General features: G+C 47.7%; 1 protein-coding gene across 2 annotated transcripts in view; it reads left to right on the top strand.

Moving 5' to 3' along the window:
- The window catches only part of FOXO4 (forkhead box O4), a 54,540-nt gene extending 28,094 nt beyond the window's left edge, over positions 1-26,446 (top strand). The window contains exons 2-3 of one of the 2 annotated variants that reach the window (XM_075917667.2): positions 5,309-6,551; positions 20,713-26,446. In XM_075917667.2, the coding sequence (XP_075773782.1) occupies positions 5,309-6,529 (1,221 nt within the window). In that variant the 3' untranslated portion in view covers positions 6,530-6,551; positions 20,713-26,446. The remainder of the gene's footprint in view (positions 1-5,308; positions 6,552-20,712) is intronic. The other variant, XM_075917666.2, reaches the window with a different exon arrangement.
- The last annotated feature ends 967 nt before the right edge of the window (positions 26,447-27,413 follow it).

Below are 27,413 nucleotides of genomic sequence, written 5' to 3'. Positions count from 1 at the left end.
CACAGTCCCCTTTTACATCTATATCCCCTACCCCAGTGGTCCCCAATGCAGTGCCCCCCGGGCGCGCAGCACATGCGTGGTGCCAGCCCTGGGCTCAGGGCGCATGGGCAGCCCCCACCCTTGGGGCATGGCGCATGTGTGGCCCCACCCTCGGAAGCACGGTGCGTGAGCGGCCCCGCCCCTGGATGCCCGGCACGTGAGCAGCCCTGCCCCATGGCACCCGGCAGCCACAAAAGGTTGGGGACCACTGCACCCAATCCTGTACCCAATGACCCTCTCCAGAGACCCCTCTCACGAGCCCCTGTTACAAGCAGAAGTACAAAAGCTACTGAGCCTAGGGGCAATAGAACCAGTTCCCACAAATCATCAGGAAAGAGGGTTCTATTCCAACTACTTTCTAACTGCCAAGAAAACAAGCGGCTGGAGGTCAGTTTTGAATATCTGGAAACTCAATAAGTTTCTCCAACAGCAAATTCAGAATGGTGATGCTTGTAACTATTATGCCAGCACTGGACAAAGGGGACTGGTTCTCAGCCCTAAACCTTCAGGACTCAATTTCCATATAACCATACATCCTGCCCACGGGAGATTTCTCCAGGTCATGGTAGGTCAAGATCACTACCAATTCTGAGTCCTCCCTTTTGGTCTCTTCATGGCCCCTCAAGATTTTTCCAGGACTTTAGCTGTGGTCACGGCCTTTCTCAGTAGCCAAAGCATCATTATTTGTGCCTACCTCAATGACTGCCTGATCAAGGGGCCCACATGTCAACAAACAATAGCCATGATGATCACTACCAGAGATTGCTTCACCTAACTGGGCCTCCTTATAAATATCCACATATCCAGAAATCCGCCCTACAGCCTACATAAGAATGGCCATACTAGGTCTGACCAAAGGTCCATCTAGCCCAGTAGCCTGTCTTCCAAAAATGGCTAGTGCCAGGTGCCCCAGAAGGGGTGGACCAAAGACAGTGATTAAGCCATTTGTCTCCTGCCATCCATCTCCAGCCTTACAGAGGCCAGGGGCACCATTCCTTACCCCCCCCCCCCCCGGCTAATAGCCTTTTATGGACAAAACCTCCATGAATTTATCTAGCTCTTTTTTTTTAAACTGTTATAGTCCTAGCCTTCACAGACTCCTCTGGCAAGGAGTTCCACAGGGTGACTGTGCGCTGTGTGAAGAAGAACTTTATTTTATTAGTTTTAAACCTGCTACCCATTAATTTCGTTTGGTATCGTCTAGTATCCTTTTGTCTACCGAAAAGATAGTTCATTGGGGCTCTCTTGGATGCAGTGACAGCGTTATGTGACCTCACCTGGGGAGTCAAACATGCTCCCTTCACCACAGCGCACACACGTCTTCAAATACTGGGACACGTGGTAGCCACAACTTTTGTCATCCTATTCACGAGGCTACATATGCACTGCCTATAGTCCTGGTTTGCGACCGTCTACATCCCGAACCAGCAGTCTTGCAAAATGCCTCATTCTCCAACCCTCGGTCCTACAATCTTGCGACTGTTGGACTTCCCCAACCAGTCTGCTAGCTGGCGTACTTTTCCATCGTCCGGATCCATCAGTAGTGATCATGATCAATGCATCACTTCTGGGCTGGGGCGCCCACTGTGGCACAAGAATGGTACAGGGCATATGGTCGCAACTAGAGATGCACCGCCATGTCAACATCTTGAAGCTCAAAGCGTGCACTCACTTCCTTCCACGTGTAAAGGGTAGAACCATTAATGTCCTTACGGACAACACACCCTCTAAGTTCTGCATCAATCAGCAGGGGGGTGCCCGATCACGCTCGCTATGTGTAGAAGCAATCAAATTTTGGAACTGGTGCCACAAGAACCACGTAACCCCAACTACCACTTACATTCCAGGCCAACAGGATACCAGGGCCGACAAACTGAGAAGACACTTCTCTGAACAACACAAATGGGAAATCCAATCTGTGTTCTCCTTCTAGTTTTTTAACAGTGGGAATTCGCAATCATAGATCTATTCACTCCAGCATTCAAGCGCAAATGCCACAGATTCTGTTCCTGAGCAGGTCAGGGCAAGAGATTGGAGGAAGATGCCTTCACATTTGCTGGACTGCTCCCCTACTCCTGTGCTTTCCCACTAATTCCCCTACTCTACAGAGTAATCAACAAGATTCGCTCCGACCAGGCCACAGTAATTCTGATAACTCCTTGCTGGCTGAGACAACCTTGGTTCCCTTATCTACATTACCTATCAGTAAGCCAACTGAACCCTCTCCCCATGAGTCCCTACTTGCTAACTCAACACAGGGGCAAAATCCACCACCTGAACATCAAACTCTGAAACTCATAGCATAGCTTCTCCATGGTTCCAAAATGAAGAACTTACCTGCTCAGAGAGTGTCAAGTGGATGCTATTAAACAGACAACATTCTTCCACAAGATGCACCTACCAAAACAAATGGAAACGCTTTCAGCAGTGGGGTAGCACTCATCATTTACAACCAAACACTGCCCGCATACGTACCGTACTCGAAAACTTGATGGACCTCAGCAATGCAGGCCTCTCCATCAGCTTGATTTGTGTCCATCTTTCGGTGGTTACGATTTTCCATGAACCAGTCGATGATCTCTCACTCTCTGCACACCTGATGACGAAGCGATTCCTAACAGGCTTGCAGAAAATGCACCGCAACTTACACCCCCGGTACCTGGTATCTCATTCTTGACATGCTCACCAGGCCACCCTTTGCACCACTAAGCCACAGTCCCACCACAATACTTATCCATGAGAGCGGCTTTCATAGTGGCAATAACATCTGTAAGATAAATGGGCGAAATTGCAGCCCTTATGGCTGATCCACCATACACTGCCTTTACTAAGGATAAGGTCACACTCAGGCCTCATCCCAAGTTCCTCCCCAAAGTTATATCTGACTTCCACCTAAGTGAACCCATATACTTACCCACATTTTTTTCCTAAACCTCACATCTCTTCAAGAGAATCCATCTTGCACACCCTAGATACCAGATGAGCCCTCATGTTCTACTTAGACAAGGGAATCAGACAGACTCTTCATCTCTTGGTCTGATCCCCCTAAGGGAACAGCTGCCTTGGCATAATGGATTTCCAAGTGGACTGCAAGCTGTATATACATGGTTTACCAGCTTCGTGGAAAACCACCACCACAGATTATTAGGGCTCACTCCACACGTGTGATGGCCACATCAATGGCTTTCCTACATAATGTGCCACTAGTGGACATTTGTAGAGCAGCGACATGGTTTTCCTATCCCTTTCGCACATTATGCCCTACAGAAAAGACCTATACCTACCACCACTCTAACAGATGTGGTCATCGCTTCTTCACATAAATGACTCCCATGCCCACCAGCATAGGGCGGGTACTGCTACTTAGTCATCTGAGTGGAGCACCAACAAGGACACCACTCGACGGAGAAGAAATTGTTACTCATCCTGTGCAGTAATGATGGTTCTTCGAGATGTGTCCCCTGCAGGTGCTCCACTACCCTCCTTTCCTCCCCTCTACTTAGAGTCCTTTATTGGATTTCAGGTACAAAAGGAGCAGGTAGAAAAGGTCTGTTAGGTGCGCACACAGCAACAGCACGAGATAGCTATTGCGCATGTGTGGCGCAGGAGGCACTGCTAGGCAAAAATCTCTGAGCAGCGGTGTGAGGACGCATCAAGACCCACAGGGGCACACTTCTCGAAGAACCATCTCTACTGCACAGGGTGAAAAACTTCTTGTGAGGAATTTGCATGCCTTCAGGGCTGACTAGTTCTGGATTTAGGCTTTGGTTGTAGGAATACCTACGTTGGGACTCGGGACAGACCCAGTACTCTCCATTGAATGAAAGGCAGCCTCTTAAAGCAAGAAAAATGTAGCTTCCTTAACTGGTTCAAAGTAAGTGCAAATAAATCCACTATTGAGAAATTTGAAGAAGAAAAATTTGTGTTTAAGTAGAACCCATTGGATACTCTTGGCCTTCAGCTGCCGTTGCATATGATACTGGCAGACAGAAGTGTCTGTATCAGTTTGTCGTTTTCAGGAGCACTAGAAAGACAGCAGAAAAGTATTCCTTGCTAGATGGAAAGATCAGATTAGGCCTGGGTGAGTGTATTCAGAGTGGGAGGTACAAATGCTGTGTTTCTGGCTGGGCATAGTATCACCACCCTCCTTCTTCCCCATAGTGATCACACAGACTTCTAAAAATTTTGAAACATAGCTCCCTCTTTGTGTGGTGTGATTGGGAACCTCCAGCTGTGTGGCTGTGATTCATGTCTGCCACTAGGTGAAGGCATAAAATAAGGTTTATTTTGTTACCCCGTTTGTGTTCTCTGCGAGCCTAAGCATTTGAGGGTGGTGGTAGTCTGGCGGAGTTCAGGGTCTTTCTCCTTCACTGATGTGCCAATGTGTTCATGGAGGTTGTACTCCTGTTGTAAGAAACCACTCCCCGCTCAGCATCTCGTCCTTAGGATTGCTCTTGGTTTGGTTTGAACCATGATATATTCCTGCCACAGCTGTATCTAAGGCTGTAAGTGTGTAGCAATTTAAACAGATAACTGATAAGCTCATGCTTATTGGTTACTCAAATGGTCACATGCAGCTCAGATCCCAGGGAGCCGCCTGCCACCCTGAGCTATTCCCTCTGTATCAGATACAGAAGCAGCAGCAGAGCGGGGTGGCAGGCAGGAGCTGATGCATGCAGGGAGTGGGCTTTAAGTAGCAGTGTGGGGCAACAGCCGGCAGGCGGAAGCCAGTGGGAGCTGGCTAAAAGCTGGCTCCTGGCATGCACTGGCTCCCGGGAGCTGCCTGCCGCTCCGTGTGTAACCACTGACAATTTCAGTGGTGTCACGGCTAATCAGTTATTTGCATTTTGATATCCCTAGTATCTGCAAGGGATATGCTAAGTCTTGCTGCATGCTGATGGTAAATTTGCAGACCTGCTATGGAAGGTCTCTGGCCTGTGCTCTCTGCATTCAATTTTTCTGTTTGTTACAAAATCTTTAACACTTAAACATTCTTCAACATTAGTTTTTTTTCAGGACGATGCTGTCTAAATCTTTTGCTGGCCTCATGCTGTCTAGCACAGATAAGGGTACTCTGTCCTTTGAGTCTGGAATCGGTTTCCTCTGAAAAAATTCAAAATTCTTTTACAAATTCAAGTCTCTCTACACAGTGGAAAGTAGCAGGAATATAGCTATGCTGCATATGCCAGGACTCCTATGAGGAGCCATATCTCTTTATGTAATCAATGCAGATGAAGCTAACGTGCTGTCTTTTCTGTTTTTTTTTCAGAACTCTATTAGGCACAACTTGTCCCTGCACAGCAAGTTCATTAAAGTGCATAATGAAGCTACAGGGAAAAGTTCTTGGTGGATGCTCAATCCTGAAGGTGGCAAAAGTGGGAAATCACCAAGGAGGAGAGCTGCCTCAATGGACAACAGCAGCAAACTGGCAAAAGTCAGAGGTAAAGCATCCAAAAAGAAGGCCTCACTCCAAGCAGCTTCAGAAGCTACTGCCGACAGCCCTGGCTCCCAGTTCCCCAAATGGCCTGGGAGCCCATCGTCAAGGAATAACGAGGACTCCGACGTGTGGACCAGTTTTCGGCCTCGAACCAGTTCCAATGCGAGTACCATTAGTGCCAGGCTCTCCCCCATCATGCCTGAGCAGGATGACCTCCCAGATGAAAAGCTTCTCCCTTCTCTAGTATACTCCAGTGCATCCAGCAATGTCCCACCAACTGTGACAGAAGAGCTTGAACTCCTGGATGGGTTAAACCTGATGTCACCCAGTTCTTCTATGCTGCCCACCCAGCAGTCTGCCTCAAGTGGACCAGTCCAGAGAGATTCCAGCTTCTCTTTGAGAGCCCAGAAGTCAGTTGGTCAGACCTCTGCTTTTGGCGCCTCTCTGTTTAACCCTGTTGATATCTCACTGCAGAACTCTGTGAACCGTTTCTCTGGCCCTCAGAGCCTGGAAGCTCTCCTGACATCAAGCTCTCCACCTCCCAGCGATGTGATGATGACTCAAGTGGATCCAATCCTCCCTCAGACTGGAAGCAGGCTAAACAGTCAGACTTTTCTGCTTTTAGGTGGACAGGTCAGCCAGAGTAAAACAAGCCCCGTGAACACACGAGGAAAGCCTTTGGAGCAGCAGTCAGAGCCAGTTGCTGCCAGTGCTCTGTCCACACTTTCTGTAGTGGCATCTCCTCAAAACACAGCCAGCATGCCCACTTTGAAGGCCCCAGTCCCAGCACCGATGGCCCAAGCAGCCCATCTGGGTACGCAGCCACTTCTCTCATCTGTTGGTTCTGCGTCCTTTGGAATGAGCCAGGACAGGCTGCCCACTGACCTGGATGTTGACATGTACATGGAGAATCTTGAATGTGATGTGGATTACATAATCAACAGTGACCTCATGGATGAAGAAGGCCTGGACTTCAACTTTGAACCCATTCTGTCTACGCCCAGCTATCCCAACACCTCGCAGGCCTCCAGTCATACTTGGGTACCAAGTTAACTTCAGGAATACCAAAAGGTCGGTGAGTTTGTCAAGTATCTTTTAGATCTCTAACAGATACTGAACTGGCTTGAGTTGGGATGTTCTCTCCCCCCCCCCCCCCCATAGTCCTCAAATGCCCAGTTTGTACTAGGGAGGCAGAGCTGTTTAAAAAGCTGCAGGATCTTGATTGCTTAAAGCTGCTGCTGCTGTCCTGGCTAGAGGAGAAACCAGCTGAATTCTGTATTGAAGCTACTTTTAAGTGTCAAGTCCTCTTGCTTTCTTGTCTCTTGAGCTGCTGGAGTCTGGTTAGTGGAGCAGCTTGCTCCCTGCGCTCTTCACAGTACATGCAAGAGGATGCTGTCTCTGGCATTTCTGTGACTGGCGAAAAGTGTTCTCTCGGGTAGATCTGTGAGACCACTCCAGTGCCAGAGCTTCCTGGAATCTGTTTGTAGGCAATGCCAAATTCTCTTTCCTTATAGCTTTTAAAAAGTACAGAGAAACAGTAATGACTCCCTGCACCATTCAGGGACAGTGTACCTGCATGCAGCTCCTGAGCACCTGTGCTTCCTCTCTTGTTCTAGCTATCCTTGAGAGAAAATGGTCCTGTTCATAATTTTTGCATCTGACATCTTTGCATAAGCTTTCCTGCCTTTACAATTGTGTCTTTTGGAAACACGGCCCGTCTCTCTCAAAGTATAGAATGAAGTTATACAGATGTTCTAGTCTGGTGTCAGTACTGACTTGCTTTAGCCATAGAATGTGCATCTGTGATTGAAAAGCAGGCTCCTTCTAAGGAGCTGGCTGGGCCGTCCTTCACGCCCAGAATGAGTTAGGAACCCCGATTGGCATCTGACTTGTGAGCACGTATTCCTCTTTCCTCACCTGCCAGAATCTCTGGACTTGCCCCTTAAATGGCTTTGAGGTTGGGAGGAACTGATTCAGAAGTACTCTTTGATCACATGCAGCAGTCCTGGCTCAGCTTTGGGAGCCATGTGTATTATGGCCATGTGCTAGTAGGAAGGTCTGTTTGCATGGCAAAGAAAGGAGAGGTGCATATGTGTCTAAATAAATGCTGGGAACTGAGCTGTCTGTGAGTGAGACCTACTCCGATTTTCCCTCTGCTTAGACTGCACCTCCCCAGTCCCAACTTGCTTGGTTGGGTATTGGTTTCCTTCCTATATTGTCATTGGGCAGCACTGCGCTACTGCTGGTTGGTTCCTGAGAGCTATAAGGGGTAATCCATGTTGAGGAGAAGGCTCCAAATACATTTGAAGGTAAAATAAACTCTTCTTCTGGGGAACTGTGTGGAGTGGAGTTGGGTTACATGACTGGCTTCAGAAGACATTAGAAGGTGACATGTCATCTCGCGAGAGATGCTGCCTACCAGGGGCCTGTATCTGATATGTTCTGGAGGCATTGTTGAGGATCATCTTGCTCTGACTACTACTCCATGCTTCTTACCCATGTGGGCACTACTGAAACTGCAGGGTGTGACCTTGAGCAGATCAAGAGTGACTATAGGCCTCTGGCAGTATAGGTGAGGGAGTTTGGAGCACAGGTGGTGTTCTCTTCAGTCCTTCCTGTCAAAGGTCGGGGCCCAGGCAGAGACAGGTGGAGGTGAATGCGGCTGCAAAGATGGTGTCAGCAGGAGGGATTTGGCATCTGACCACAGGGTGGTGTTCCAAGAAGGACTTAGGCAGGGAGGGGGTTCACTTTTCGAGGAAGGGGGAAGAGAGTATTTGGATGCAGACTGGCTAACCTAGTGAGGAGGCTTTAAACTAGGTTCGATGGGGGCAAGTGACCAAAGCCCACAGGTAAGTGAAGAATATGGAGACCTGGGAGTTGGGTCGGAAATAGGAGGGATCATGGGCTATAATAGCAGAGAGAAAGGAGGGACAAGGCAAATCTGGGGAGCAAAATCAAATCAGCATCTTAGATGCCTGTATACAAATGCAAGGAGTATGGGGAATAAGCAGGAATAAACATAACTAAATAAACATAACTATTGCCACATAATAAAGTGCCAATAAATGTAACGATGGCATAATTGTTATCACAGAGATCTGGTGGGATAATACACGTGACTGGAATATTGGTATAGAAGGGTACAGGTTACTCAAGAAGGATAGGTGGGGGGGGGGAAGGGGTGTTGCCTTATACACTTAGACTGAGGGGGGAGATGGACGTAGGGGACAGACTTGTTGAGAGTGTCTAGGTTAGGTTAAAAGGAGTAAAAAACAAGTGCAATGTCATGCTAAGGGTCTACTACTGATCACCTATCCGGATGAGGCTTTTTTTAAACATCTCACAAAATCATCCAAAAGGCAGCATTTGGTGGTGATGGGGGACTTCAACTATCCAGAGATATGTTGGAAAACTAACACATCAGGGAACAGACTATCCAATACGTTCTTGGACTGCATTGGAGACTTTTTTTTTATTCCAGGAGGTTGAAAAAGCTACTGGGGGAAGCTGTTCTAGATTTGATTTTAACAAATAGGGAGGAGCTGTTTGAGAATTTGCAAATGGAAGGCAACCTGGGTTAAAGTGATCATGAAATCGTAGAGTTCATGATACTAAAGAATGGTAGAGGAGAGAACAGCAAAATAGAGACAATGGATTTCAGGAAGGCAGATTTTAGTGAACTCAGAGCTGGTGGGTAAGGTCCCCTGAGAAGCAAGACTAAGAGGAAAAACAACTGAAGAGAGTTGGTAGTTTTTCAAGGGAACATTATTAAGGGCCCAAAAGCATGATCTAAAAATAAAAAAGCCATATAAAAAGTGGAAAGTAGGTCAAATTACAAAGGATGAATATAAACAAACACAGGTATTCAGGGACAAGATTAGAAAAGCAAAGGCACAAAACGAGTTTAAATTAGCTACAGGCATAAAGGGAAGCAAAAAGACATTCTATAAATATATCAGAAGCTAGAGGACGATCAAGGACAGGGTAGGCCCACTGGTCAGTGAGAAGGGAGAAACAGTAACAGTAAACTTGGAAATGGCAGAGATGCTCAATGACTTTGTTTCAGTCTTCACCGAGAAGTCTGAAGAAATGCCTAACATAATGAATGTTAGTGGGATTGGGATAGGTTTAGAAGATAAAATTTAAATAACAAGCTAAAAATCAATTAAAAAAGTTAGATGTCTGCAAGTCCCCAGGGCCTGATGAAATGTATCCTAAAACACTCAAGGAGCTGAGTGAGGAGGTATTTGAGCCTTTACCTATCATCTTTGAAAAGTCATGGAAGTTAGGAGAGATTCCAGAAGACTGCAGAAGTGCCCATCTCTAAAAAGGGAAATAACAACAACCCAGGAAACTACAGACCAGGCAGTTTAACTTCTGTGTCAGGAAAGATAATGGAGCAAGTAATTAAAGAATTCATCTGCAAATATCTGGAAGATAAGGTGATCAGTAACAGCCAGCATGGATTTGTAAAGAACAAATCATGTCAAACCAATCTGATAGCTTTGATAGGATAATGAGCCTTGTGGATAAGGGAGAAGCAGTGGATATGGTATACCTATACTTTAGTAAGGCATTTGATATGATCTTGCATGACCACCTTATCAATAAACTAGGTAAATACAACTTAGATGGGGCTACTATAAGGTGGGTGCATAACTGGCTGGATAACCTTACTCAGAAAGTAGTTATTAATGGTTCATAATTATGCTGGAAGGGTATAACAAGTGCGGTTCCACGGTAGGGGTGTCAGTTTTGGGACCAGTTCTGTTCCATATCTTCTTCAACAATTTAGATATTGGCATAGAGAGTATGCTTATTAAGTTTGTAGATGATATAGGGTCATAATTCAAAATGAGGTAGACAAACTGGAGAAATGGCTTGAAATAAATAGGATAAAGTTTAATAAGGACAAATGCAAAGTGCTTCACTTAGGAAGGAACAATCAGTTTCACGTGTACAGAATGGGAAGGGACTGTCTAGGAAGGAGTACTGCAGAAAGGGATATATGGATTATTGTGGATCACAAACTAAATACAAGTCAATAGTGTGACACTGTTGCAAAAAATCAAACACTGTTCTGGGATGCATTAACAGGAGTGTTGAGAGCAAGACATGAGAAGTCATTCTTCTGCTCTACTCTGCGCTGATTAAGCCTCAACTGGAGTATTGTGTCCAGTTCTGGGCATCGCATTTCAATAAAGATGTGAAGAAGTTGGAGAGGGTCCAAAGAAGAGCAACAAAAATGATTAAAGTTGTAGAAAACAGGACCTAATGATGGTGTTTGTCGCGGCGGTAGGTTCCTGGGAGAGTGTATCTGTGGTTGCTGGTAAGTATTTGCTTAAGGCTTTGGGGGGGGGGTTAACTATAGGCATATCTATACAAGTGACACCATCACAGGACCTAATCACATAAGCCACAATATCAGGGGCTCATATAACTGCCCATCATCTAATGTAATATATGCTATCAAGTGTCACCAATGCCCCTCTGCCATGTACATTGGGCAAACGAACAATCTCGGCAAGAAAGGATACATGGTCACAAATCAGACATCAGGAATATTAACACAAACTTGTAGGGGAACATTTAATAATGGATTTAAAAGTAGTCGTTCTACAAAGAAATTTTCTCCTAATTACCGAGGGTGACAGCTGAACTGAAATTCATTTACAAGTTCAACACTATCAACTTGATCTTGAATAAAGGTATTAACTGGTTAACACACTACAAAGACAATTCTCCTCCCCCCTTTGCTATTTGCATTTATACATCAGAAGCAATGAATGGGATACATCCAGCCTGATTCAATTGGCTTCATTTACACTGATTGTATAGTTAACAGGTAGCTGCTTTTGCTGTTGTGTACATACCCTGGATATGTAATTTCCACTCTGCTCATCCAAGGAAGTGGGTTTTACCCACAAAAGTTCATGATCTATAATACATGTTAGTCTCTAGGGCAGTGGTCTCCAACCTCTTTATGCCCAAGATCGCTTTTTAAATGTCAGAACAAGCCAAGTTCTACTGCCCCATTCTTCCCCCAAGACCTCACCCTTTCCTTGAAGCCCCACCCTCTCTGTTCTTCTCTCCATCACTTGCTATCCCCAGCCCTTATACACTGAGTACAGCTACACTACCGTTTTTTTCCGATTCTTCTATAGGAAGTGATTTTTTCCCAACATTTGACCTGTCTAGACTGGACCAAATGTCAGAAAAACCCCTTCTTTCGGAAGCCCCCATAGTTCTCGTGGAATGAGGAATACAGGGGTAACCGAAAGAGCATGTTTGCATTTCTGTTTATAAAAAAAAAAGGCAGAAGAACAAACGCATCCCTGGACGTGGAAGAGTTTTTTCTGGGATACCTCTGGAATCCCAGAAAAGGTGTGGGAAGGGGTGAGATGCAAGGTCTGGGAGGGAATTTGGATGCAGAAGGAGGTGGAGAAGGGGATGCTGGCTCGGGGAGGGCACTCCAGGTTAGGGAGTGTTGCGGTAAGGTGGAGGGTTGGGGTACTGAGCAAGCCACAGGCTTGTGGATGTGAGGGTGCAGGAGTTTGGATTGGGGGATGGGAGGGGCTCAAGGCAGGGAGGTTGGGAGTATGATGGGCTCAGGACACAGATTTGCGGTTTGTGGATGATGCAGGAGTGCTGTGGCAGAAGACTGAGGATGTGGGGCTGCAGGAGTTTGGGGATGTGAGAAGCTCAGGACAGGGTTCCAGTGTATGATAAGTTCAGATCTAGGGTGTGAGTTTGTGTGTGCAGGAGGGTTCTGATGCTGTGGCCAGATGAGGGCTTGGCCCCAATTGGGGGTTTGTTGGCCAGGCTTAATTTTTAAATAAAATATGTCAGACACAACAAGTTTCAGCATTGTTTTTATTTCTGAGAAGGGCGAGGAACCTGTTTTGAGTCGGGGTCACTGACCCACAGAAAAGTCAGTTGGGGCCATACAAGTGAGATACGCAAAAATAACTCCTCCAGCCCCCCACATCCAGCCTCACTAATGTGGCCCCAACTGTGGTGGCGGGAGCAGAGGACATAGTACTGGGGAAGGGTGCTGGGGCGGGGACAGGGTGCCAGTGGGGAAAGGGTGTTGGTGGGGGCAGGGGACAGGGAGTCCCCAGCATGTGCTGCCTCCTGGGATTCCTCTCCTCCGCAGAAGAGGGAAGCCCCAGCACGCGCTGCCTCTGGGAACTCCTATCCCCCGTGCAGCAGGTACCCGGCATGCCACAGACCTGGGTTGTGGTACTATGCCAGCTGTTTGAGGGAGGGGAGCAGCCAGTGCAATTCCTGAAACCCTGGAAGTGGCACGCAGCTGCCGGACTTCCTTCCACACCGCAGGAAGCTGGCACTATCTCCATTGTCGCTGGAGCTAGGTAGTGGGGCTTCTTGGGGGTGGGAGAAAACGGGGGGGGGGGCCCTGAGCGCCTCGCGATAGACTGGTCGAGCCCTCCCAGTTGACCAGTCGGTCGCGATCAACGGGTTGGTGACCATGGCTCTAAGGTGCCACAGGGCTGCTTGTTGTTTTTAAACATTCCCTGTTCTTATGTGTCTGGCCCAAAGTTTAGGTTTTCTTTTCTTAGACATGGGTATTGCTGGGAAATCAAGGCCGTATTCCTGCACAGTCCATTTCTCTTCCCGCTCCCCCCTCAACTCTCACACAAAGGAAACAAGCTTTGCCTGTTTCAGTTTCATTTAAAAAATCTTTCACTATCTTCCCATTGGCTCTCCTGGCTCCCTGCCAACACTTCCTGGATACCCAGTGCTCTGGGTTTAACCCTTTAGTTACAGGATGCTGGGATGTTTAGAAAAGGGTAGAATCCCTCCCATCCAACTCAAGAATAGACTGTGCTGGGAGTTCAGAAGCTAGTGGGGTGGCCTCATTGAGCCAGGGACTCAGTAGGCTGGGAAGCTGCAGGCCGCAGGGGGACACAAGGATGAGGACAGGTGTGAGAGGCTGAGTCAGAGTCTGCAGGGGGGAGGCTCCCCAACTCCTAACTATTCCTCCCCCTACAACCCTATTCCATAATTCTCCCACCTACACCCAGTAACGAGTGTTCACGCCCAGTGTCCTTTCCTCTCCCTCAGCTCCCCCACACCCTGCACTGCTCCTGAGGGGGCAGGAAATAGCCATCTCTATGGTAGTTAAGTGAAGTACTCAAAGTTCTGTATTTTGCAATTTTTTGTCTCTATTAGACATATTTACTGACTGGTATTTTAAAATAAATTACCAAAAGAATTGAAACTGGCATGGTTATAGTGTGGTATTTTGACAAATGAACTATGCAGAATTTTAAAATACTGTTTGCAGAATTCCCCAAAGAATAAGACAGCAGTTTCACATTCAGGCATGGGAGAGGAGGGAGCAAAGGGCATGTGACTGCCACATTCTGTGTGTCTTGGTTATTTGCTTTCGAATGGGTCACTGTGCAGAAAGGAGTAGACAGTCCCTGCCTTGAAGCTTACAGTCTAATGGACCATGCTCTCATAGGGTGCAGCTCAGACCCCACAAGTAGAGTGAACAGTGTGATGGAAACAAAGGGCGTGTTACTTCCATTTAGCTGCTTCTAAATAACTGGAGAGACAAGGGAAGTGAAGCTTTGTGCTGAGGGTGGGGCAGACGAGAAGGTAAGATGACCAGATTTGTAAGATATTGGAACAAAAGCCAACCTGCATGGGATGGAATGTCCAGTAAAGAATTGTAGAAGATTCTCCAAATATCCAGCAACCCAAAGCTATGCACACTAGGTTTGTTCTTGTCTGCTGTACTTGGTAAATTTTTTCAACCTCAGCCATAGGCTGGCATCCTTGGGGCACAGGGAAGGTGATTGGCACAGGAGGATGGAAAGGGAGAGATCCCAAGAAGGGAACAGTGGTACCGGACAAAATTGTTGAAGCTATAGTAAAGATTAAAAGTGTCAGACACCTAGATGAAACTAATTTGTTGGAGGAAAGTCAGTGTGGTTTCTGTAAAGGGAAATCCTGCCTTACTAATCTGCTAAAATTCTTTGAGGTGGATCAACAAACATGTGGACAGGGGCGAGTCAGTGGATATAGTGTACTTAGATTTCCAGAAAGCCTTTGACAAGGTCCCTCACCAAAGGCTCTTAAGCAAAGTAAGTTGTCATGGGATATGAGGGAAGGTCCTTTCATGGGTTGAGAACTGGTTAAAAGACAGGAAACAAAGGGTAGGAATAAATGGTCAGTTTTCCGAGTGGAGAGAGGTAACTAGTGGGGTCCCCCAAGGGTCTGTCCTGGGACCCATCCTATTCAACTTACTTATAAATGATCTAGAGAACAGGGTAAACAGTGAGGTGGCAAAATTTGCAGATGATACTAAACTGCTCAGGATAGTTACGACCAAGTCTGACTGTGAAGAGCTTCAAAAAGATCTCACCAAACTAAGTGATTGGGCAACAAAGTGGCAAATGAAATGTAATGTTGATAAATGTAAAGTAATGCACATTGGAAAAATAATCCCAGCTATGTGTACAATATGATATAGACTAATTTAGCTAAAACTACTGGACGATAGCTAATGTCACGCCAGTATTTAGAAAGGGCTCTAGAGGCAATCCTGGTAATTACAGGCTGGTAAGTCAAACGTCAGTACCGGGCAAATTTAGTTGAAACTATAGTAAGGAATAAAATTGTCAGACATGCAGATGAATATAATTTGTGGGGGAAAGTCAACAGGGTTTCTGTAAAGGGAACTCATGCCTTACTAATCTGCTAAAGTTCTTTGAAGGGGGTCAACAAACATGTGGACAAAGGGGATCCAGTGGATATAGTATACTTAGATTTCCAGAAACCCTTGGACAAGGTCCCTCACCAAAGGCTCTTACATAAAGTAAGTTGTCATGGGATAAAAGGGAAGGTCCTTTCATGGATTGAGAACTGGTTCTAAGACAAGAAACAGGGTAGAAATAAATGGTAAACTTTCCTGAATGGAGAGAGGTAACTAGTGGGGTCCCCCAAGGGCCTGTCCTGGGGCCAGTCCTATTCAACTTATTTATAAATGATCTAGAGAACAGGGTAAACAGTGAGGTGGCAAAATTTGCAGATGATCCCAAACTGCTCAAGATAGTTAAGACCAGGCAGACTGTGAAGAGCTTTGATCTCTCCAAACTAAGTGATTGGGCAACAAAATGGCAAATGAAATTTCATGTTGATAAATGGAAAGTAATGCACATTGGAAAAAATAATCCCAACTACACATACAACATGATGGGGTCTACGTTGGCTATACCCACTCAAGAGAGATCTTGGAGTCATTGTGGATAGTTCCCTGAGAACATCCACTCAGTGGGCAGCAGCAGTCAAAAAAGCAAATAGAATGTTAGGAATCATTTAAAAAAGGATAGAGAATAAGACCGAAAATATTGTAATGCCTCTACATAAAACCATGGTTCACCCACATCTTGAATACTGCGTATGGATGTGGTTGCCTCATCTCAAACAAGATGTATTGGCATTGGAAAAGATTCAGAAAAGGGCAACAAAAATGATGAGGGGTTTGGAGTGGGTCCCCTATGAAGAGAGATTAAAAAGACTTGGAGTTTTCAGTTTAGAAAAGAGGAGACTAAGGGGGAGGGGAATATGATGAAGGTCTATAAAATTATAACTGGTGTGGAAAAAGTGAATAAGGAAAAGTTATTTACTTATTTCCACAATCTAAGAACTAGGGATCACTAAATGAAATTAATAGGCAGCAGGTTTAAAACAAACAAAAGGAAGTTTTTCTTCACTCAGCACACAGTCAACCTGTGGAACTCCTTGCCAGAGGATGTGGTGAAGGCTAGGACTTTAACAGGGTTCAAAAAAGAGCTAGATAGATTCACAGAGGTCAGGTCCATCAATGGCTATTAGCTAGGATGGGTAGGAATGGTGTCCTTGGCTTCTGTTTCTCTGGAGGTGGATGACAGAGGAGGGATCACATGAGGATTACCTGCTGTATTCCCTCCCTCTGGGGCATCTGGTATTGGCCACTGTGGGCAGACAGGATACTGGGCTGGATGGACCGTTGGTCTGACCCAGTATGGCCGTTCTTATGTCCCACAAAAGAAACTGGAATGGGAGCAAGAAGGGTGGGCAAGAAATAGCAGGCGGCTTTCTAGAAAAGAGCATGGGGAACACTAGTGAAGATCAGAAAACACTGTCTATTTCTGTACTTCTATATGGTGAAAACTCTGAAATCTGTAACTCAGTGTATCAGTGAGAAGGTTGAACATCTTATTCTGAAAAAACACAACTTCCCTTTTATGCATTGAAGCCATTTTGTGGGCCCTTTCCTGTAGCCTCTGAAGTTAGTGGGAGCAGGCTAGGATCCTGTACTTGTAGCTTCCCCTCTCTGGCACAAGAATCCTTTAGGGTGGAAAGGCCGTGGCTCCCCGGCTTGCATTCACCTATGATCTGCTCTTGATTCAGTATCCCTCAGCCCAGAGGGTTGTAGGTCAACATTTCTTTGGAAATGCCTGGCTGTCAAATAACTGTAGCTCTAGCATGCCGGGTGTTGACAGTCTCTATTCAGATCCCTCCTGCAAACATGTTCCTTCCCAGAAGCCCATGAATATCAGCCTGTGTTGGTGAAACCTGCCTGCAATCACTCTGAGCTGGTATCATCCTCCTAATGGACTTCTGGGGCTGTTTGTTTGGACTGCAAGCTTCTCAGCCTAGGGGCCCAGCTTGTGAAGCGCTGACGACTGTCACTCAGCAGATACCACTGTGGCTTGCACAGAGCATGAATGAATATGGGTGTTTGGAAGTGTTTCCTTTCTGGAGGTAAGGGAGTCAAATAGCAGTCTGACTCAATGCTTCCTAAGAGAGCAAAAATGAAACACAAGCTTTCAAAGGGCAGCGAGACCCCATCTCCAGAGAGAGGCCCCCGAACTGGCACAGGCATTTCACAGTGCTTAGCAAACCCTCCTCTGAGCCCTAGAAGAGTAGGTCCAGATTATCAGCTCACCTTGACAAATGGGGAAATCTGAGCAGAGGTTAAACAACATGCTCCAGGACTCCTAGGGAGCTAATGAAGCCAGGAGTGTGCTGCACCCTGAGCATAGAGAACACTGCCTTCTCTGCATCCACGCGGAATCATGGCCTGACAACAAAAATCACTTCCACAAGCCTCAGTTCAACCCCCTTCATCTCCCTTTTCCACATATGGTGGGAATACTTATCCTTACCTGAGAATGTCACCCCATCCTTCTGGCCATCATCAGCTCTTTGGAGTATAAGCCTGTGCATACCAGATGTTATACAAAGTGAATTGAGGGTCCTCCATCATAAATTTATTAGGATAATGCCAAAAGATTATGGAGCCACAGTATGGACTTTGTAATGCACCCACCATTTGTATGCGTGGTGCCTATAGACATGGAGGATCAGTCCTCCTCTTTCAGTGCTTAGTCTAAGCCAGGGGTGTCCAAACTTTTTTCAAAGAGGGCCAGATTTGATGAAGTGAACATGCGTGAGGGCCGACCATTTTGCCTGACATTCTTTGAGCCATTAAAATTAAATGCAAATTAACTATTTTATGCAAAGTTTATTGCAAACGGCATACTTTTCATTTCGTCACATGGATGACAAATCTAAACAGGTGTTAAATCACTCTGCCTTTCATATCTGAAGGCCAGATAAAAAAAAAATCCAGGAAGCTGAAATATATGTCAGGAACATTGTAAAGTACATTACATATTATTGGTAATAGAGTTTGTCTGTCAACTTTTAAGTTCAAAAAATATGAACAGGAACATAACACCAAGTATACATGTTGTGCCCAAATATATTTATAACTGATTTAGACCAACTGACATTAACTGAGATTTTACAATGTATTCATCTCAATACATATGGATTCGTTGGGGGCCATAAAAGATAGATATTGCCATATTACCTGGGGGGGGCCGTATTAAACCAGAACACGGGCCGCAATTGGCCCGCGGGCCGGACTTTGGACATGCCTGGTCTAAGCATTTTAGAGGCTCTGTTATACTGAACTGGACATTTGGGACTGACACTTGGTCTCATTTGAACAGCTCAAAGTCTTCCTTTTTGGCTCCTTGTTTCCAGATTCCCAATTTCCTTTTCCAAGTGCATACTTGATTTCTCATGATCTAGTTATGAGCAGTTCATGGGAGAGGAGATGCCTATTTACTTTCTAATCCTAGGCAAATGGGAAATCCAAAACCTCCTCCATCGATTCCTGATGGAGGTTTTCATGGTAGTTGAATGGTTCGGAATGGTTAAGTAAGACTGTCTATACAGATTCCTCACTGCCCACAGAACCTCCTGCTTCCCTTAACCACAGCCTACTCTTGGCTCTGTTTCTCTTCTCTTCCTTGCCAGGTTGACCCCTTCCCCATTTCATTCCCCACTCCTCCCCCAAGTATTTCAAAGAAGAGTACTGTCATCTTTGAAAAGTCACGGAAGACAGGAGAGATTACACAAGACTGGAAAAGGGCAAATCTGGTGCCCATAAAAAGGGAAATAAGAACAACCCAGGAAACTACAGACCAGTCAGTTTAACTTCTGTGCCAGGGAAGATAATGGAGCAAGTAATTAAGTAATTCATCTGCAAATATCTGGAAGATAATAAGGTGACAACCAGCATGGATTTGTAAAGAACAAATCATGTCAAACCAATCTGATAGCTTTCTTTGATAGCATAACATGCCTTGTGGGTAAGGGGAAACCAGTAGGCATAGTAAACCTAGACTTTAGTAAAGCATTTCATTTGATACAATCTTGCATGACCTTCTTATCAATAAACTAGGGAAATACAACTTATATGGGGCTACTATAAAGTGGGTGCATAACTGGCTAAAGAACTGTACTCAGAGTAGTTCAGTCATGCTGGAAAGGCATAACTAGTGAGGTTCTGCAGGGGTCAGTTTTGGGACCCGTCCTGGTCAAGATCTTCATCGATGATTTAGATAGTGGCGTAGAGAGTACACTTATCAAGTTTTCAGACGATATTAAGCTGGGATGGGTTGCAAGTGCTGTGGAGGAAAGGGTCGTAAAATGGAGATAATTAAAAGCAAGTTAGACAAACATTATCAGGGATGATCTAGATGGTACTTTGGTCATGCCATGACTTGATGACCTCTCAAGGTCCCTGTGACGGCGCGTTGGGGTTCCCCGTCTCCTGCACCCCGAAATGGCACAAACAGACTGCACCAGCCAGTGGAATTGAGGGTGGTTTATTGCTCCTCCAGCACAGCGCAGCACAGATGTAATCTGGTTACAGGGACTGGGGCTAAGAGGCCTCAGTGCCCCCCCTTGAGATAGGGGAGTCCCAGCCCCCTCCCCAGCTCCTTATTCCCTGCCTTCCAGCCAGGAACTAACTAACCCTCTACCAGCCCTGCCCCCCAGCCAGGGCAGCATTCCACCTTCCTTTGTTCCTCTCCATGGGGGGTGTCTGGCCACTGGTTCAACAAGTTTGGCATTACCTCTGCCTAGTGAGGCTTTCCCTGCTGGGTCTTGCTCCAGACAGCAGGGGTCACCACATCCCAGCAAGTACCCCCACTACGTCACAGTTCCTTTCAGTTCTAGTATTCTATACTTCTGAAGCAAGTCACAAGTGGAATTTTCCATCCGAATCTCTGTCTCGCTCAGCTGTTGGATAACTATTCCAAAGGGTTATTGGAAAGAATCTATTTCCTCCTTTTCCTGCTTGTAGGCTGGTACTGCGACTATGTGCTTAGGGACAGAGTTTGTGAAGGTTTCTGAAATATGCATTTGCTATTTTTGATGTGTCCAAACAGGGCTTCTTAAAGTGGCCATGCAGGTGAAAGGTTCTTCCTGGTGTGCTGGGCCAAGGCAGCCCTTGCTGAGAACCAGTCTGTTTCTTGAGCAGCCACCAGAGTTAACTGCAAGAAAGGCAAGCGTGACTTCCTCTTCCTGCTGCTTCTCCTACTAGTTCTAGTGTTATGAGGGCCCTACCGGAAGCAGAGCTTTTCAGGCTAAGCAGTCTTGCTTTAGCTCCTTTGGGGAGCAGTCATTCTTGAGACCTTCTGCTGTTCCCTTTGCTCTCCCCCCTCTCGATCCTGCTTTGTGTGTGAACAGGGTCTTGCTGTATACTTCACTCTGCATTGATGTGAAATCTCTTCCCCTGCAGAGGTTTCTCAGTGTGTGCATCAGGACTGGATGCCTCTGCTTAATAATTACCCCCAAATCTCTTTCTGTCCACGGCTCCCTTTGAGGCTGAGATCTAATCCTTGCTTTGTTTTTCTTCCCAGTGTCCTTCAGGTTTCTGAATGTTGGGTCCTGACTACGCTTCCCACCCTGGAAGAAACGGAAAAAACAGCACAATGGACACAGCTTCTCTGCACACCATGCTTGGTCAGACAGACCTGCCCACCTGTGAGGGAGGGGGCAAATCTGCACCTGGTTGCTATGGGTTGGGAAGAGTCCTAAAAATCCTGTTGTGTTCTGCCCCTGCCCTGCCCTGGATCTTCTGCACAAGCCCCCAGGGTGTGCGCATTTGAAGAGAATCTCTTGTGAAAACCCTAAAGCTGTCTTGCCAGACAACAGCAGTATCCCACACCAAGGGTTGGAGGCCGTCTTCTCTCTGCAGTAGCAGTAGTTCTCTCAGTGCCTTGGGCTGTCAAAGGGCCTACTGTGTTCCCACCTTGTCCTCTGGGATGGAGTAGCGGGCCTCATCCTTCAGCCCCCGTTTTGTGCGTGTTACTTCACAAACTTCTGGAAGAATTGGAAGGCGCCTCGAGGCAGAAGCCTGGTGTGAAGAGCGTTGATTGGGGTTTGGTTTCAAAGGATCCCACCTTTCTGAACCACTCCTTCCCCCGTTGTGAAGATAGGAGGGTGGCAGCCAAGGAGGCTTCCCTTTGCTCACCTAGGCAGAAGACGAGGACATTCAATTTAATGTCACTGTGCCAACTGCACCCCACTGAGTGAATAGCATGTACTAGATGCATCCCTGTGCTGTTCTAAGCACTTCTGTGATACAGCAGCTGCTGGAGAGTAGACACAGGTGCTGATTGCTGTTCCTGGGACTCTAAAACGTCTTTGGGGGGGTTGTTTCTAGGCTATCCTGCTGCAGCAGAGAAATGGGGAGCCTGGGAGTGGCCTTAACCGAGCCCTGGTTGCTTTTCAGAAGGGCATTTTCTAGAGATGAAATATTTTTGTACTAATCTAGGGGCTTTCTGTATTGAAAGCCAATGTAACCACATCTCCATTGGCAGACTGGGCATCTCTCCCTCTGAGGTAACGGTACCAGTGGCCAATTTGCCTTTCAAAGCTGCGCCGAGAATAGATACACTTGACATTCAATGATGTGTCTGACTGGCAGGCCCCCACAGCTTGGAACCATGTGGGGAGGGGTTGTACATTTCTTGTAATCTATGTGTAAAACTAGCTGCAAATTAATTAGAAGCTTTTTCTAAACCTTTTAAAAATATATATATTTTTAAATTGAGAAACGAGATTATTGGATAAAAACATTTTTTCTGCGACTTTATCCTATTGAGAACACAAGAACACTACAGTGATGCGGGGAACAAGCCTGACATTTGGGGGTTATGGTGCATGAATACCTTTGGGAAGGGGGGACACTTCAGAATGATTGGGGAACAGTATCCCTCTTCAAATCAAATGGGAGTGGTGTTTACAGAAATCGGTCTCTGGCCATGTGATTGGACACTCCTCCTAGGCATTCCCTAGCCTGGGGCTCTTAGCAGGGGACAAGCTGGATATGTGAAGGCCTAGAGTAGCTGCGCTGCATCTGATGTATTGGAGGCTTGGGTTCCCTAACCTCTACTTAAAGGAGGAGGCCGAGCGGAGCCAGCCTGCTGACAGTCTCTGCAGCCTTTGTCCCCCCACTACTTTAATCCAGGAAGTCAGTTGACGTTAGCAGTTCAGTCTGGCTGGCCTGGTTTCTATGGCTTCTCTCTTTGTTACTGAAGGTTTTTGCTGCTACTTTCTAGTCCTGCAGGAGTGTGATGGAGGTTCCGACCTGCGGACAGTTCTCCTCCCTAACCAGGACCTGCAGGGCTAGGAAGGTCAGCTGACAGGTTTTTCAGCCTTTCAGTGTGTGCGATGGTAGGATTTGGGGGAGGGATGGTTCTTTGCAGTGTTCTATCAGACTTGTTAATGCAGAAAGTCTCCGGTGCTCTTTCTGGACGTGGCAGATGAGCCTTCTTGTGAAAGGTAGTGGTGAGGTGCTGGGAGTTTGTGTTGCTTTCCTGCCTTGTCTTCACTCTGCATGTTGCTTCAGGGTTTCACGAGCTCCTGGTGATCTGAACAAAACTGCCAAGTTGGCCACCTGAAATGAAGCCTTTTGCATAGTCGTGTCTTGAGGCTCATCTGCCATTAAACCCTGTGAGAGAACGCTGATTGGAAACTACTTTGAGGCTTTCTCTGTACAGGAGACTTGGATTCAGCTGCACCGATTTCACAGGAACATGCCCTGGTTTCACACATGTATCTCTTGCTGTACCGCCTGGTAAGTAGAGCCCTGTGCATCTGTTCCTACAAAAACATCCACGTTGCATCCGTGGATGCAGATAGCAGGGGTCTAGATCAGTGTTCCCTGTAAGCTGAGTGCTTGTGTGGGCACCCAGGAGAGATTCAAATGCTGCCCAGCTGATTAGCAGAACACCCACAGTGCCCAGAGCCAGAAGCATGTGTTTCTACTGGTGGTGCACATCTGCCCATGCCTTGGTGCACACAACAAAATTTACTCTGCACACTGATGGAAACACTTTAGAGGGAACATTGTTCTAGATGCACATTTTGTATCTGCATCCATAGCTGCAAAAACGAGCTGCAGCTATCCATATCCATGGATATAAAGCAGGTATCTGTGGATTTGCAGGACTCTACCAGTAAGGCAACCCACCCCGAACAGTAGGCAGATCTGGAGTTAGCTTATCCCACATGTTGCTAAATGGGGATATTGGCAGTGAAAACGTTAGTCATGGTCAGTCAGAGCCACTGCTAGATTATAGTCCTCCAGTCGCCTCCCAAAGCCACAGGCACCCAGTGCTGGGCAGGGATTGTGTACACTGCCTGCTCAGAGCAGCACCCAGGAGCCTTTTCCTGGGGATGTAGGAACACTTCTCTGGGCCAGGATGGCTAATATCGAAAGGGGATTTCCCAGGCCTAGGCCGCTTCCTCTCTCAATCCCCAGCATGGGAGCCCCCTGCAGATGTGAGCGCACAGCGATGCAGTGGCTTGTGGCGCCCTGAACCTCTGGATGTGCGACCATGTTCGTTGTATTGATCCAGCCAGAGACAGGTGACTTTTCTCACACATGCAGCTCTAGGAGCGAGCAGCTAGCGAGCTTTGCTGGAATTGCTGCCCCTCTGGCTTTGGGTACTGACCTTGCATTACAGATCCCAGGGACACACTCACCAAGCACTTCCTGCACGTTGGGTGGACTGAGACCTTTTCCTTAGGGAGCGAACTGACTGCTCAGATGCAGACTCTAGGACGTGATGTGCTGCCTTCATTTCTTGCTGATGTCTGGAGTCCTGATCTTAGCCAGACTTTCATTGCTCCGCCTAGGAGCTGGCCACAGCAGGAAGAGAACAGCAGTGCTTCAGCACCTCCCTACACAGTTGCAACAGGTATAGGGCACAAATGGTTGAGATCTTGGTATCTTCCCTCCTAGCTAAGCCCTTTGGCAGCCTCATCTGCAAGGGCAGAACAGCAGTGCTGGTGCTGGTTAGTGACACTGGCCTGCTTAAAATTTGCTTTCCATCTCCTCACTACAGCAATAAACGATGCTGTTGGAAGTTAACACTCCTAGGTGTTAGGGAAGCCAGGATGGGACACTCCCAGGGCTCTGAGGAGTGGAGCCAAAAGCAGCAGGGCTCGGCCTTTTGTAAAGGTGACCCTCTGTTTAAAGGCACATCAGCCCCTCTGCTGCACAAGGGCAAATTGTGGTGAATCTAGTGAATGGGGTTGGATCAGAGCGAGGGGCAGAGAATCGAGTTGCGCCAGGTATGGCCTTTCCCAAACGTCCGACTAGTTCTCCATAACCCTTGTGCTTCTAGAGCAAGTGTTTCTCCAGATACGAGTGGGGAAGCTGTAAGGAAGCCCCCAGCTCCATTCTGTGTAGCTCTGAGTAGTCACGTGGCTTTGTGCTGCTGGGGTAGCTGTGTTCTGATGTGGCGCTGTCTCTCGGGGTTCATGTCTGAGTTTCCAGCTGGGGATGCTGGGCTGCAAGCACAAGGCCTAATGTAATCTGGGTCTCTGTGGAGTTTCCTCACCCTTGCACACTAGCTGAGCTTTGGCCACACTTAGTTATTCCATTCCTGGATTCAACACGATTGTTCATAGTGTGGAGCTGACTGGGACCCTGCCTGAGGCAAAACCGTTGCCTGTGTTTGCGCTTGTGTCGTTAGACTCTCAGGCTTCCTGCAGGTCTGTGATCTCTTCACTGTCACCGACAGCCAACGCTTCTAGGAGACCCTCCTCCTCCCCACTGCTTCAGCCAGCCAGGGGTGGGTCCCAGAGCCCGCGTACACGCTAGACGCACGCAGCGCTGATCAGCTTTTCCAAAGGAAACCCCTAGGGATATTTTATTGAGGTCACTTTCTTTGTTTTACTTGAGCTGCTTATTGGTAGTCCTGCTGTGGGGTGGCATTGCCTTTGGGAGGCCCCGTGAGTGGAGGTGTGGGTCTGGGGGACCTCCAGGCAGAGGCACTGGCCCCGCGGTGGTGCAGTAGCTCTGAGTGGGCCTTGCTGTGCATGGTAGGGGCTGTCCTGAGCCTTGATGGTTTCTTTCTGATCCAAATAAAGGGAGAGTTTGGCGCCACCATTTAAAATGGTGGGACGTGATCATGAAGGGGGATGGTTTGGGGTTGAGGGCTCACCGACCTAGCCAAACTCCATGGGAGGTGGGGAAGTGGGTTGGTGTGATTCTGGTCAAAAGAAGCTTGAGGATTCAAACCAATCTGTTCCATAAGCCTCTGTCTGCTTAGGGGGCACGTGCAGTGCAGAGCTGCAGGCCCAGCTGGCAGACAGCTTAGGTGTGTATCCTGCGCGCCTCTGCATGCCCAAGCAGTGACTCCCACGGCTCCACTGCTGTTTGAGCACTGCCATGTCCTGCTGCTTCCCCACTGCAGGGCAAGGCTCAGGGAGGTGCCGTTGCAAAGCCTTTCATGTGCTGTGTAGTGACCTGTGTCGTGCCTGTACTCGGCACCCTGCTGTAACTAGATGGAGCCTAAAGGATGGATTTCCTTGAGAGGTCTGTGCACACTGCTCCGTCTGCAGCAGGGTGGCCCCCCACCCCTTGTCTCCCCTGCAGCCACACCTTCCGTGGGAGAAGGGATCCCTCTGTGAGCACCAAGACTGCGTCACTCCCTGGGCCGGGCACATCCACAGGGAAAAGAATCTGCAGGGGACGGTCTGACGTAGTCATCGTGCTGGGGACTGACGGATGCACACTTGGTGCGGAGGAGAGAGGAGGGAGCCCATGTGTATAACAGGCCAGGCTGGTGAAGCCGCTCCACAGAGCACTGTGCTCATGGTGGTCTTGGAAGGCGGCTGTTGGCCTGTTTCATGGCATGTCGCCTGAGGGGGATGGGTGCCGGCAGTGCCTAGTGGGATTTGGATGCTGGGAGGATGCCAGTTCTCCTTTGGGCAGGCTGCAGAGATAGGGGCCGGTTCCGTGATCTGCCCTTTGCAGGACAGGGGAGAGGCATTCTCCACAACATGGCCCAGCCCCTTGTCGGCCTCTTGCTCACGAGCAGGTTTGCTGTTCCTGGCACAGCCCTTTGGCCCCACAGGGCCTGCAGCACCAGCTTGGTAGGCTCCCACCCCGCCCCAGCTGTCCTCTTGTTCGCTCATTTCTCATTACGAGTTTTTACTACTTTAAATCTCTGCTTTTGTTTGCTCGCAGTAGCAGTGTGACTGAGCTGCTGAGGCTCTTTGTTCCCATCTGTGCTAGTGAGACTGTGCAATGTGCTAGACTAGGGGGAGTTTGACAAATAAAGATCTGTAACCCTGTGCTCTGTGTCGCGTGCAGTTTCTGGTGTCCGTGTGGCTGTGACCCGGCATGTGCTCTGATTCCAGCTGGCTGGTGGGGCCACGCGCACTGATCCCAATGGCCCTGCACCAGCTCCATGGAAGGGGAAGTACGTGGATGCTGCCCCGAGACTGAGGTGCTGTGTGCAGCGCTTCCCGTGGCTGCTCCCACAGGCTGGGGAAGGGCAGGCTGTGCTGTTGGCTCCTGGGCACTCTTGAAGGAATGCAGTAACGGAAGGGCACATCCAGGGTGGAAGCCGTCCCAAAGGTAGGAGCCGCTCCTCACCTGCCCCTTCCTGATCAGCACATGGGAAACAGCCCACCTCATGTGCTCCCCACCCGAACTGTATTCGGGACTCTCCTCAGGCAGCTTCCCCCCATGTAAGCCATTTCTGGAGCTCCTCACCCAAAGTGCACAAGCTGTAGGGTTCTAGTCCCTCTGCCTTCTGGCTACCCGTCCCCTCGCAGCTGCTGAAGCTTGCTTAGGGTAGCCAAGTGCTTAGGAAGCAAGCCCATCTCTGCAGCAGGTGCCCTCAGCACAGTGATCGAAAGGGCCGCATTAGCAGGTGTCTTGTAAGCAAGACTCAAAGTCATTCTTCTGCACTGGTTAGGCCTCAGCTGGAGTATTGTGTCCAGTTCTGGGCACCACATTTCAGGAAAGATGGGGAGATACTGGAGAGGGTCCAGAGAAGAGCAACAAAAGTGATTCAAGGTCTAGCAAACATAACCAGCGAGGGAAGATGGAAAGAATTGGGTTTGTTTAGTCTGGAAAAGAGAAGATGAGAGGGGATGGAAGTTTTCAAGTATTTTTAAAAGGAGGTTGTTGCAAGGGGGAGGGAGGAAAAACCTTTCCCTGTCTTTCGTAACTGTTTCCAGGCGGGTGCTCATGTCCACACCAAGAGGGGGATGTGTGCATTGTGTGACTGTCAGTTTTTCCCTTAGTACCTGT

This window comes from Pelodiscus sinensis, chromosome 13 (assembly GCF_052426305.1).
Source record: "Pelodiscus sinensis isolate ZL-2025 chromosome 13, ASM5242630v1, whole genome shotgun sequence".
In the NCBI taxonomy this organism is placed as follows: Eukaryota; Metazoa; Chordata; order Testudines; family Trionychidae; genus Pelodiscus; species Pelodiscus sinensis.
The sequence above is the reverse complement of the archived record's forward strand: the minus strand, read 5'-3'. Positions and strand labels throughout refer to the sequence as shown.